Below are 13,496 nucleotides of genomic sequence, written 5' to 3' on the forward strand. Positions count from 1 at the left end.
GTATTAATGGGCCCCTACACCACATGTGTGATATTTGGGGACACCACCATCCATTACCTGAAAGGGTCAGGCAGCCAAGCTCTCCTCTGATAACATGAAGTACTACATGGCCTCCGGTATTGGGGGTTTCATATCATTTTGAGGGGACGTCATATCTCTGTATATGTATTGCATATGATGAGACTATTGGGGTGATGTGGGTGCTCCCCTCCTCCTCTTCTCCCGGGGGGAGGGGGTGAGTGAGCGCAGGAGGGAGGGGACGAGGGAATATGGCGGCGGCGTTGTGACGGACACACTGGGCCAGGCACGGCGGGCAGAGAGGGCGGGGACACCGGGAGTGAGCGGAGAGCAGCGGCCGGGACTCTGAAGACAGGCCCGGGCTCCTCCTCTCATCTTCCCGCCATCAGAGCAGAGAGAGCCCCCAGGCTCAGGCCCACCTCACCTCCACCGGGGAACGTGAAGGGTTAAGCACCGCTGAGAGCGGGAAGCCGGCCTGAGGAGGGCAGCGCACGGTGGCGGCGTCTCGTCACGACACACCGGCAACCTGAGGCCTACGGGGCGGAATAGGCGACAATAGCGGTCATATCGTGAGGAAAGCCCGTGGACCGGGCCTGCACTCCGGGCTGAGGAAAACGGTGGAGAAAGGAGCCGCTACGGGTGTCACTAAAGTCCGGGGATTGGGCCTGGCGGGCCGCGTAACGACTGGGAGACGAACCCAAAGACCGGGGACAATACGAACCACTGGCCGGACTGCGGCCTTCAGGAAAACCCGGAGATTAAGGTCCGTTTTCCGGTATACCGTCTCTAGGAAAGCCAGAGGACCGGGCCCTGCTGACCGGAGGACGGGAGTCACGACAGCCCGGGGATCGGGCCTCCCGGAGCTAGGAGCCGCCAGGATGACGGACACCAGGCGGCGGGTGAAGGTCTACACACTGAACGAAGACCGACAATGGGACGACCGGGGCACCGGCCATGTGTCCTCCGGCTATGTGGACCGGCTGAAGGGCATGTCCCTGCTGGTGCGGGCAGAAAGCGACGGTGAGTGCCGGCCAAAGGATGCCCCCGGTAATGGGGTAGTAATGACAAGTCACGTGTCTTATCTATAGGTCAGCTGCAGATTAGCCCACAAGTTCTGCAACTTCTCTATTCAGTGTCATAAGACCCTGACTGCTATTTGTTGACATTCAGACAAACGACCATACAGAGCTGAAGGTCCAGCACAGTGTGGCAGTGTCGACCTGGTTATTACCTCCACTGATAGATGACAGTGACTACCACATGCCATAGCTGCCTGTCACTAGCCCTTGTTTCTATAGACCTCTGGTTGTATAGAGCAGTACAAGAGACTACCTTGGCCCTGTGCATAGGGGATCAATGTCTGAAATGGGAAAACTCCTTAAATATCATGTGCAATGGTACCGTATATCCATCAATTCTGACTTTTTGGTTGTGCAAATGTGAAATTAGGTTTGTAGAAGGAAGCTATTATGTTGCAGAACCATGGCGGGTATCTGTAACACTTGTCAGCCTCTTGGAAAGGAGCTAGTCAGGTGCAGAAATCCTAGGCTCCTGTCTGAATAGTGCATCACTATTCAAGGTGAAAAATATGTTGACAAATGTGACCTAACAAGCGGAAATTTTAGAAAGTTGCAGAGATTTTCATTATGAAAAGTGAGCAACCACATTTAGGCGCGCAATCAAACGGTGCTTTTGGGTTGTGTTTTCATTGCGTTTTGAAACGCATTATCACCTCTTCTCAGCTGTTGTAATGAGTTTCAAAACGCAATGAAAATGCAACCAAAACGCACTGTGTGACCGCGCCCTTAGGCTAAGGACACATGGGTTGAGAAAAATCGTTGCTGCAGCACATCCATTAAATCCAACGTATTTATTCAAAATGTATAAAAAATTGCTGTACAACATCTTGTGGTCACAGGCCTACGCATTTCAAACACTATGGTTCTCGGGGTGTGTTCACATATTGCGTTAATGCGTTGGTGCGTTGGTTTTTTCGAAAAGAATCGCAACAGTTGAAAGGAGATTTGCCCAATTACATTTACAAAACACCTGTGTTAATATTACATTACATAATTTATTTGCCCTTATGCTATGGGAACCTACCCGCAACTTAATTTTTTTCAAACAGCGGTGACAGGTTCCCTTTTATCGTGGTAGAACATTGCATGATATAGCCACAACTTTAAAAACAATCCAAGACCAATGAACGGATGTAACGTCATACATGGTAATTGGTGCTGATTATGGGCCATAGGAGGTACAACACAAGTATATAGGAAACCTCACTACAAAATACATGATTATGTCAACAAAGACTTTCAGCCATGTAAAAATGTGTTACACTATACGTATGAAAGACACACACACAATCGTTTATAATGCATGTTCTAGCATTACATCTTTACAGGATACATGAAAAAATAAACTTGTTGGGAAATCCCGTCAATAATATACTTGTGCATGGAACTAAATGATAAACAAGAGCTAGATAAACTTTTGGATATCCCTGGTGTTTAATAAATATAATTTAATCCTATAATTTAAACCATTAGATATTGCTTGTGTATCTTAAAATCCAGAGCACTTTGCATAGCAAAAGGTTATGATATGGTCCCCAACTGTTTGAGTGTAAAACTTTCTCAATCACAAAAAAGGAAACATAATCTAATCAACCTCAATGTACATTAACAAAATGTTGAGCTGCTCCTGACGCTTGTGAAATCTGTTCTTCAATATGAACCTTCACTTTTCTAGAGGTACAACGTATGTATTATAGGTTGCAATGAGTGCATTGAATACAAACTGACTGTGCTCACCCTAATCTGACTTAAGGCAGCTGGCATCTAACATATGAAGCTTGACTTCAATTTGGTGTAATCTCTAATCTGGTTCCCCATTTCCAACGTTGTGTATGAATCCATGTGCATTTGGAGGGAAAGGCTTGGTGAGCTCACACCTGCAGGCGAAAGGTTCCATTCCTATTTTATGAATAGCTGAAAAAGCAAAGCAACAGTCCATTTATTTTCTAAGGCTGCATTCACACATGGCATAAACACAATACAACAGATGCAGAAAGGATATTTGTCTTGTGTTAACACACGTTAACATTTGCCTTTACAAAATGCAACAGTTAACGGCAACGTAAGTAGGCAAATCTCTCTTCAGCTGTTGTGTTGCGTTTCAAAACGCAGCGTAAACGCACATGTGAATGCAGCCTAATTAAAAGATGCAAAATGGAAGGTCAATTATAGTCTTGCGGAATGGAAGACCTTGCTTTGTCAGTATCCGCAACAGTCTTCTTGCGGATGTGAACTGGGCCTTACTGATTCTATGAACCCTAAAAGGCAAGAAGTGAGCAGCGGCCACTAACCCCCTGTCATTTTAGAGAAAGCCTTTGGAAAATTAAAAGTATCAACCTCTCTAATTTTCTCTAACGCACTTTCATTTCTGGACACTTGTAAACAGCAGCCCTTATTGTTTATGTATGAGAACTCTTTGTGTTCATTTTGATGCAGTTGCATTTCTTTTTAACAAATCCGATGCAGTTTAAAGGGAACCAACCTCTCAGATGAAAATGCAGTCTGATCTGCGGGAGATTCATTATAATTTGTTTATAATCATGCACTTTCAATGCTTTGAGGCTATTCTATGACTATCCTTGACACTATCGGTATATGCATTATACAGGTATAAATGTACTGAACCCACAAAACACAAGAGAAGATTTTTTTGTCTTCGAAAGAATTTGTCATCATTTGCATTGAAAAAAAAAAAACTACCTGCACCACTTTTGTAAAAGCTTTTGGAACAATTTTCTGATACTTTTATAACTTGTATGACAAAAGCATAGCTTAACGGCAAAAAGCATGTGAATCAAAAAAATAGTGGTAACCCAACATCTTCTGGCGTAAAATAAAGCAACTGGTAAGAGATGCAAAGAATGACTAAACGGTCTTATACTGCACCAAACTTATCATCCAGCACCATACACTTACATAAATCTTTTGCATGATAAGACTGTCTAGTCTAACCTTACCACACTCTTCATCTGTCCCTGTACAGGCAGTCCCCTACTTAAGGACACCTGATTTACAGATGACCCCTAGTTACAGACGGACCCCTCTGGCCACTGTGACTGCTGGTGAAGCTCTCTGGATGCTTTACTATAGTCCCAGGCTGCAATGATCAGCTGTAAAGTGTTTGTAAAGAAGCTTTATTGATAATTCTTGGTCCAATTATGGAAAAAATTTTTGAAACTCCAATTGTCACTGGGGCAAAAAAAATCTTGTCTGGATCTACAATTATAAAATAAACCATTTCGACTTGCATGCAAATTCAACTTAAGAACAAATGTTACAGGGTCCCTTTTTAGTCTGGGTCATCTAAGTTTACTTAGTCTTACTACCAGACAGATCTAGTAAATATGTTGTAATATATTAACAGAAAATTTTCATGGTGTGCGATTATTATGAGCAGTTTCCTTTAAGAATTTGGGACCATGTGCCTTTGGAACAATGGTCTTTAGCACTTAGACCAAAAAATTTGTAGAATACAATTGTCACCACCCTTTTTGACCCTAGTGCTTGCAGCATACAAACTGACCAAAATACTATGTCTGAATATAGTGCTGGACTCTTATGCCACAGCGGTTACAGTAAAGGCAGCGGTTTGTACAATAAACCTGTCATTATATTTGCAGATGTACTCGCTGTATTAATAAATATTTTATCTTTCTTTCTTTTTAGGCTCATTACTTTTGGAATCAAAAATTAACCCAAACACTGCTTACCAGAAACAGCAGGTAAATACTGGCTTGTTCGCTTATACTGTAAATAGAAGTTGGTGAATGTTTCTCCCATGCTGTCTGTTGTCCTGTAGCACATGGTTGGAAGTAGCTTGTTCCCCTTTTTTCTCTTGACCTTTAGAGAGATATAGAACCACGCATAGTGGATTTCACAGACTGACAACCGTGCCAGAGGACAGGGACAGGACTCCAAGAATCAGTGACACATGAATTTCCTAGTCCCGTCCTTGATTCATATTCACACATAGGGGCAAATTTATCAAGTGTCTGAAAGTCGGAATATTTCCGGTTGCCCATGGCAACCAATCACAGCTCCCCTTTAAAATATCCATGAGCACTGGTAAAATGAAAGCTGAGCTGTGATTTAGTTGCCATAGGCAACTGGAAATATTATTTGACTTTCAGACATTTGATAAATCTGCTCCATAGTCTCTAAAATGTGTTTTGGCTGTGAGGAACAGGGACTATTACACTGGTGTCCTGTTTTAATTTTTGAATGAAAGAACACCCGACTTACAGACGACCTCTAGTTATAAACGGACCTCTGGATGTAGGTAATTCACTGTACTATAGCCCTAGGCTACAATAAACAGATATAATAGTTAGTAAAGGTGTGTGCAATTAAGCTTTACTTTTAATCCTGGTTCTGATGAAATCCAAAGATTTTAAATGAATGAAAGATTTCAAATCCATTTGTCACAGAGACCAAAAAATATTTGGCTGGGGTTACAGTTACAACTTGGAAATAAATTTAACTTGAGAACAAACCTACAGAACCTATCTTGTACTGCCTGTACTAATTTGACTTTAATCCCACATCATGTCATTAGGCTTTCTGAAAGTTTTGCTTGATGTTAGGGGAGCTGTCTTACAATGTAGCTAAAGGGGGCATTGTTTTCCGGATCCCATCCTGGAAAACATTTTGCATATTTTCCTTTACATTTTGTATACATGGTGTCAACATAATCTATATGTTAACATTTTAAAAGCAACCCAAATGCTGTGTGTGAACACGGCTTTATGCTTCATGCACATGACTGAAAAGTTTGCGGCTTGTCTTGGCCAGGTGGAGGTTGGAGTGGTTTTGTCTTTGAAAACTAGATTAAATTGCTGTAGTAAAATAATACACTTTTTTAAATATAATTAATTGGAAAAACATTGTTTTCAAAGCGAGTGTATGTTGCTTGTAAATATACAAACAGTCCCCTACATAAGGACACCCCACTTACAGATGTCTCATAGTTAAAAAAAAAAAAAAACTGCCTGTAAATACAAATTATTTTGAATTCAAACTATTTTACTGATGTAAAGTTACTGATCATTTATTCCTTTTTCTTGCAGGACACTTTAATAGTTTGGTCAGAGGCTGAAAACTATGACTTGGCTCTTAGTTTTCAGGAAAAAGCTGGATGTGATGAGATTTGGGAGAAAATATGTCAGGTATGTAGTAATTCTACATGAATATTGCACATGAACAGCATCCTTAGGCCGCATTCACACATAGCATTTAAAACCGAATTCAAAAAGGACATGGCTTGGTCCAATTGCTTTTGCGTTTCCACTGAAACTTGTATGCGATTGGGCCAAGCCCCTACCCGTTGATCCGCCACGTATGAAGGTGGCCTCAGGAATTGGATTCTTCTGTTAATGTATTGTGCGCTGTTTACAATTTTACTTGCAAACATCATTTAAAGACCTTGAATAGAGGATGCTCACCTGCTTCCCACATGTTGTGGGAATGTAAGGAATCCTGAGCCTACTACATTAGATTTTCCAAGTGCGTCTTTTGGGATTATTACCTACACAAGGGCAATCTGAACTTGTATTTTTGGGTATACAATGGAAATTATACCAGGAAAGCAATTCTGGTATCAAAAAAGAACCACTTACCATGAGTATAAGAATAAAATGAAGAGAAATCATATGGTCCGAATACAGGGTATAGCTGAAGAAAAATAGTTGTCAATAAATTTTATGCTAGGGTTACTGGCTGAGTTACCAACGGGGCACTGAGTCCAACAGAGTTTAATTTTATTGTCGGAGCTACTTATTAAGCCATTAAAGTTTACAATACAATGGGAAAAGCATGTTCAGCTAAGAATATAACAATGTGATATTAAGACTTTACAGACCTTATTTATGAATATTATTCCCTTTAGACTTTCAAAGGAGGCACTGTACTGGAGGAGTTGTGGGGTTGGTTTTGGGTTCTGAATGTGAATATTGCTGCGTCTGGTCTTTTGTTTCTTTATCTATTGATTAGTCTACCGGAATTTTCTCTGATGAATTGTCTATTGTCTTCGATTTTTGTGTATACCAAGAAAATGTAAAAAGAGAGGGAATTAAGTACTTAAAGGGGTAAGTACCCCTTTTTTTACCTGTGTGAAGATAATTTCTCATAAGTGTATTGATATGGTCCCTTAGAAACAAGGCTGTGTCCTTGGATACTGCCACCTCTGCTGGAGCGATTGCACAAAGAAACAAAAAGTTTTTGTATATGAAATGTCCGGTAGTTACCGCATGTCCCACAGCCGTTCTGTAGTTATTATGTGGTCAGGCAGGACTCAATAGCGCATGACTGGCCACTGCTGCCAGAGTGCGGGGTGGTCGTATCTGAGGAAGCCATCTCATTTCTAAGGGACAACATGGCTACATTTATGAGAAATTATCTTCACACAGGAACATTTTTATTAATAACATCCAATTGAAGAAATACCCCTTTAAATACAACGAAGGTATACCACAAAAATACCACTAGGGGTAAGGGAAATGTTATATAAGTATATATGGGGTAAAAAACAAGAGGGGACCAGTATATTTGCTAGTTCCATCTGAAGAATTGAAGAATGTTATACCCTCCACTACTTGTTTTATGCCTGCATCTTTCCAAATGAAGAAACCTTTCTGTAATTTTTTTTTCTTCTCTACCTTGTTATAGCTATATACTTATTTTATCCCAAATACAATTATTTCTATGTATGCCAGTATAAAGGTCCCCAATTATCAGATCTGTTTTAAACTTACCAACAAATTGCATTTGATGTATAAAATGCTTCCCACAGCCTGTGGCACCCACACCCCAGAGATTTTTTTTTATAGAGGATAAAATAGACGAAAAATAATAGTTGTAAGATGCGGCCACTTCTATGTTCTGCATATTCTTGTTGCAATAGTCATCAACCCAAATGTGTTCACATCTAACATCTAGAAAATAAACATGCGTGTTCTTCTTCTTACAGGTACAAGGAAAAGACCCTTCTGTGGATATCACTCAGGATCTGGTGGATGAATCGGAAGAGGAACGTTTTGAAGACATGTCCTCTCCAGGCTTGGAATTGCCATCCTGTGAACTTAGTCGCTTAGAGGAAATAGCAGAAATTGTGGCGGCTTCTTTGCCTTCTCCGCTTCGTCGTGAAAAATTGGCCCTGTCTTTAGAGAATGAGGGGTACATTAAAAAACTCCTTGAACTTTTCCATGTGTGTGAAGACCTGGAGAACATTGAAGGATTACACCACTTGTATGAAATTATCAAGGGCATCTTCCTTTTAAATCGAACTGCACTCTTTGAAGTCATGTTTTCTGAAGACTGTATCATGGATATCATTGGCTGCCTGGAGTATGATCCCTCCTTATCTGTACAGCGGAAACACAGGGAGTTTCTAACAAAAACTGCCAAGTTTAAAGAGGTGATCCCCATATCGGACCCTGAACTGAAACAGAAAATCCACCAGACATACAGAGTGCAGTACATACAAGATGTGGTATTGCCCACCCCCTCTGTCTTTGAAGAAAACATGTTATCTACTCTCCACTCCTTCATATTTTTTAATAAAGTGGAGATAGTTGGGATGTTACAGGTGAGTATAAAATATCTGCCTCGCTGCTGATCTGGGAACAAGGAGGGTTATTAAGGTTTTGCTTTCCTCCTATATTCAGTTACGCTGTGAATAAGGGCCACAAGAAGTGAATGCACCTTCATGTTGCTATCTTTTAAAGGCTGAATCCAAGCTCTGCAGACTCGCTGACGGCTTAGCTTTGCCATCTACAGTAGCAGCATATTAGAAAAATAAGATGTGAATTGCAAAGTATGCATGTTTTATTTAGTTTCACAATAGATATAATAGTAAGTGTAAAATAGTAAATTACATTCTGTAGATTTCAAAATCTACACTAGATGTATGAGTTTCATTAAATATTATACCCTCTATTGGTACTGTAATCTTGTTTTTTGTTTGTACTTTTGATTACATTTTGATGCTGCTGTTTAGCAGGGAAGCAGGGACTCCTTGTATCATATACCACTATGATGCTTGAAGTCTGTCCTGAGCACTGTTGGTCTGGGAATCATCGGCTTTTACAGTGGCTGGATTTCACTGATTGACCACAGTACTCAGGACAGGACTCCTAGGCTCGTAGTGATATAAGATGCAAGGAATCGGCAGCCAGTTGTAATCATGACAACACATATCAGTTTTAGCACTGAGGTATCTGTCTAGGATTATTTTGTCCTCTGGTTTGTTGTCAAGTTGGGTTCTGAACTGTTCTGCAATTGCCTTCTGTCACAGATAGACAAAGTGTAGGAGTCAAATATTTCATAAATGTCATTAAATTTGTACCGTAAATGGCACTGCAGAAATTTGATGCAGGGTATCTTTAGTTCTGTCATGTCAATGGTTCCTGCAGTCATTGCTTCAAAAATGTTATCCATGGCCATATATGGCAGTCTGGAAGGTGTTATACGAGTAATTCCTTTCACACAACAGCATTTGACCTGGATTTTCCATCTGAAAACCTGGCTCAAAATATTCTGATGGGCTTTCTGACATGGATTTTAACTGAAAAGCCTGAGCAGCTTCTGCCTAGCAGTTAGTGTAAGTTTCTTTGCAATGGGAGAGTGACTTTGCTACATGACTGTAAAATGCAATCCTGTTAACTTGCCACCTCTTGATGCCCATTGTGCATGTGACCACTGCAACCAATCATGCTTGGTATTTCATTACCATAGAACCAAGTGAGAAACTGGTACGGAGCAGCTTACAGCCAAGTATTCCATTTTTTCATTTTATTCCTTGAGATGTAAAAATCTATGAAACTCAAGTTTTATCCTCCAATTGTACTTTTATTGGTTTGATTTTAAAACGCCAAATTGTAACACGCATATTAGGTTTTAAAAAAGGTAATTTGACTGTATATTGGAAAATTGTGAAACGTTTTATTGTACAAACAATAACATTTCTGACATCCATAAGTCTTGTGTATTACCTATAACTTTGTTGATTAAACATAATTGAAAATCAAAATGAGATGTATGGAAACAGTCAGTGGATTTTAGTAGAAGTTGCCTTAGTATAAGGATAGGCTTCCAGTAGAATGTACAGGGTAAGTCTCCTGACCATAAGAGACCACGACATCTAAGGCACATGGTGCCCTGCAGGCCAAACACAGGCGGCACAGACAATCTACAGCACTTTACACATCTTACATATACAGGCAAAATAAGACCTTACAGAGCAGTACCATGGTCAGCTGGAACAATACCAATGAGGGCCCTGTTTATGCATGGAGTTACTAAATGGTATTATTTTTTTTAAAAAAAGTGACTTTCTAGTTTTTTTTTTTTTGTTTTTTTTTTGGAACCTTTGATTTAAAAAAAAAAAACAAAATCTGTCATTAGATTTAACATTATAAATAATATATAAACCCTATAATTCTTACTTGGACCACTAGGGTTATCAATATACTGACACAAATAAAAATTAAAAACAATTTTTTTTTTTTTCTTCACTGAAATGAGTCTTTTTCATGCATACTCCTTACTTGTTCCAAAAAAGTTAAGCATTTGTTTCCATTTTAATGTATGTTATATTGGCCGGGAAAAAAAGTAGCTTGAAAGACATTGTCAAAAAATCATTGACACAAATCTTTAACAGAGTCTCTTAGTAGATGTGAACTGAACCTCTACCTTTGCCCACAAAATCTTCTAATTCCAAGGGGATTTTGTGTTAACCAATTACCAATGAATCCAATTACTTTTCAAGCTACTAATGTTTATTTCTGTGTCTTCCCTTTAGGAGGATGAGAAATTTCTAACAGAATTATTTGCGCACCTCACAGATGAAGCAACAGATGATGAGAAACGTCAGGAGCTGGTTGGTATAGAGCTATATAATATATATTTTACAAAAACTTCTCATTACTTTAAAATGTCTAACTCCCCTTCTTTTCTGCCTTTCAGGTGAACTTCCTGAAAGAGTTTTGTGCTTTCTCCCAAACATTACAACCGCAGAACAGAGATGCTTTCTTCAAAACCTTATCAAATATGGGTATCTTGCCTGCCCTGGAAGTAATTCTCGTAAGTAAAAGGGTTTCTGTGCTATATACATAATGTGTATGTTGTGAATCTCCTGCAGTTTTTACACTATAGAAATGTAATGCTATCTGCTTGTGACAAAACTAGGCTTTTGAGACCTAGTAACAGACATTCACCCATATTTATTAAAGCCTTTGTGCCAGTTTTCTGCTTCCATATGTATTTGTGTCTGTGCCAGTTTTGTCACGGCTGCATTGTGCCAGTGCAGAATCGGACTGTACTCATTATTTATTACCGCGACTGTGTTGCACACTCCATGTTTTTGCTCCAAAAAAGGTTGTTGCACACTTTCAGAGCAGTGCAGGGTGTGCCTATTAATGTAGAATGTGCACCACTTCTCTTGAATCTGGTGCCCTCACCACATTCCACAGATAGGAGGAAAATCAGAGGGGCATAGAAAATCTCCAGTGATGGACAAAAAAATTGCTGGTTATTGTAACTTGTGCACGGTTATGGGCTCCATTCACAAGCTAGGAAATAAACACAAAAGTGTCAATTGTAAGGGATTGTGAACAAAGGCTAAAGACTTAACAGTTAGCCATATAGTCCTTTATGGTCTGCTTGTAAGTAGGTTAAAGTGCCACACACATAAACCTCTAGTGCTGGATGCCCACGTCCACTCCAATCACCCCACACTCCACAGGCAAATTTCATTGATCCTCCACTAGTCAAGGCTTTTTTTCCCCACATATATAAATAGGACCATAAAGAATCATACTAACCTACTATAACTATATTTATTTGAAAGCAGACCTGTATCACATTGTAGACATGGGGACTATTATGCAGTTTTCGTTAAGTTTACTTTTATCTTAATTTTTCCAGGAAAACCTGGCAGGGGAACTGAACTGCTATGTTGTAGAGCATATAGACACTTGGGTGACACCGTTTTAATAAGGTTGATACGGCCCACTACAGAGAGGGGAAATGCTCCCCAAAGTCTAAATAAGGTCTGAAAGTGATCTACCAGAGGAAAAATATGCCAAAGGGGAATTTGCAGTTCCCCTGCAAATTGTTTTGCCAGACGGAAAGCATCATATCATCCTCTATATGGGGTTCATCCAAGGCTAAGCTGAGTTTATCAACCCTGCAGTGGCCTAAAACCCAGATGGGAGCAATTCGCCCAGTTCTGCATCCGTATTATGTTGAAACATATTCGGAACTGGTTGTTGCCTGCTCCTCTGCCTAAAGCCTCATGCACACGACCATCTGGGGGACGTATGTATGTTTTTATCGCACTCTTCCCCCTCCTCCTCTCCTGTAGTACGGCTGGGCGGATGTACGTTTGTGAGCATAAGGCCTAACTCTGAGTACCACCTGGAACACTATCTTGGGCTGGATATGCTATGGCTAAATCTAGAGAGTTCCTGCTCATACGCCAAACTGTTACTACCTGCTCATAGCTTGGCCCTTACCGACTTTGCCAGCCTAAGACTCAATGAAGGATATAATTCTTGAGACTCCTTTGTGGTTAAAAATCCAGGTTGCTGGAATTATTTAACCCCTTTTAGGACTGTTTTGGCTTCTAGGACGCGGCTCCATTTTTCGTATCTGTATGTGGTTATAGCTTAAGAACACTATAAGATATCCAGGAGACTTTGAAATTGTTTTCTCATGACACATTGTACTTAAAATTAGTTTACAAATCTGTATGATATATTTTGTGTTTAGATATTTAAAAAAAAAAAGTCCTAGCACCCAAATTAATGCTTAACTAATGCATGGTTCTCATTTCTCAAATGTCTGCTTTATGTTGGCATGGTTCTTTTAACCCCTTACCAACATTTGACGTAAAAGTACTGCATGGCGGGAGGTGCATTCCTGCATTATGAGGTAATATTGCATCAAGCTTCTGGCGCCGGCTCCTGAATAGAGCTGGCGGCAGAAGCTGTGGGTGTCAGCTGTATACTATAGCCGACATCTGCCTCTAACACGCCACGGTCGCGCTGACCAAGGCGTGCAAGGGCCATTTAACGTGAATCGGTACCCCCACACCCCACACCGGGGGTGGGGTGGAGTCCGCTGCTCCGATTGCAGCCCCAGGACTGCCAGATCCTCTTTTGGGAGCGCGATCCTTCTGACAGGACCCGGCTGTAACCCTGAGCATGCACATTGTATTACACTGTGTAAGGGGAAGAAGAGCTTGAACAAGCGATCAGAGGATCACTTGTTCAAGCCAACCTGTAAAAGTAAATTTAAAAAAAGTTAAAAACATTAAATAAAAGCACATTTTATTAAAAAAGAATTAACAATCTGTATAATAACTCAAAACCATTATTGGACCCGCTCAGTGAACGCTGTAAA

At 40.4% G+C, this 13,496-nt stretch overlaps 1 protein-coding gene across 1 annotated transcript in view; it reads left to right on the forward strand.

Annotated features, from left to right (window-relative positions):
* Positions 1 to 231: 231 nt before the first annotated feature.
* Positions 232 to 13,496, forward strand: part of PPP4R3A (protein phosphatase 4 regulatory subunit 3A) — a 29,479-nt gene continuing 16,214 nt past the window's right edge. The window contains exons 1-6 of the mRNA XM_072116662.1: positions 232 to 1,038; positions 4,764 to 4,819; positions 6,164 to 6,262; positions 8,062 to 8,679; positions 10,894 to 10,971; positions 11,058 to 11,174. Coding sequence (XP_071972763.1) covers positions 897 to 1,038; positions 4,764 to 4,819; positions 6,164 to 6,262; positions 8,062 to 8,679; positions 10,894 to 10,971; positions 11,058 to 11,174 — 1,110 coding nt within the window. The 5' untranslated portion in view covers positions 232 to 896. The remainder of the gene's footprint in view (positions 1,039 to 4,763; positions 4,820 to 6,163; positions 6,263 to 8,061; positions 8,680 to 10,893; positions 10,972 to 11,057; positions 11,175 to 13,496) is intronic.

The sequence above is a fragment of the Engystomops pustulosus genome, chromosome 7 (genome assembly GCF_040894005.1).
Source record: "Engystomops pustulosus chromosome 7, aEngPut4.maternal, whole genome shotgun sequence".
NCBI classification, from domain to species: domain Eukaryota; kingdom Metazoa; phylum Chordata; class Amphibia; order Anura; family Leptodactylidae; genus Engystomops; species Engystomops pustulosus.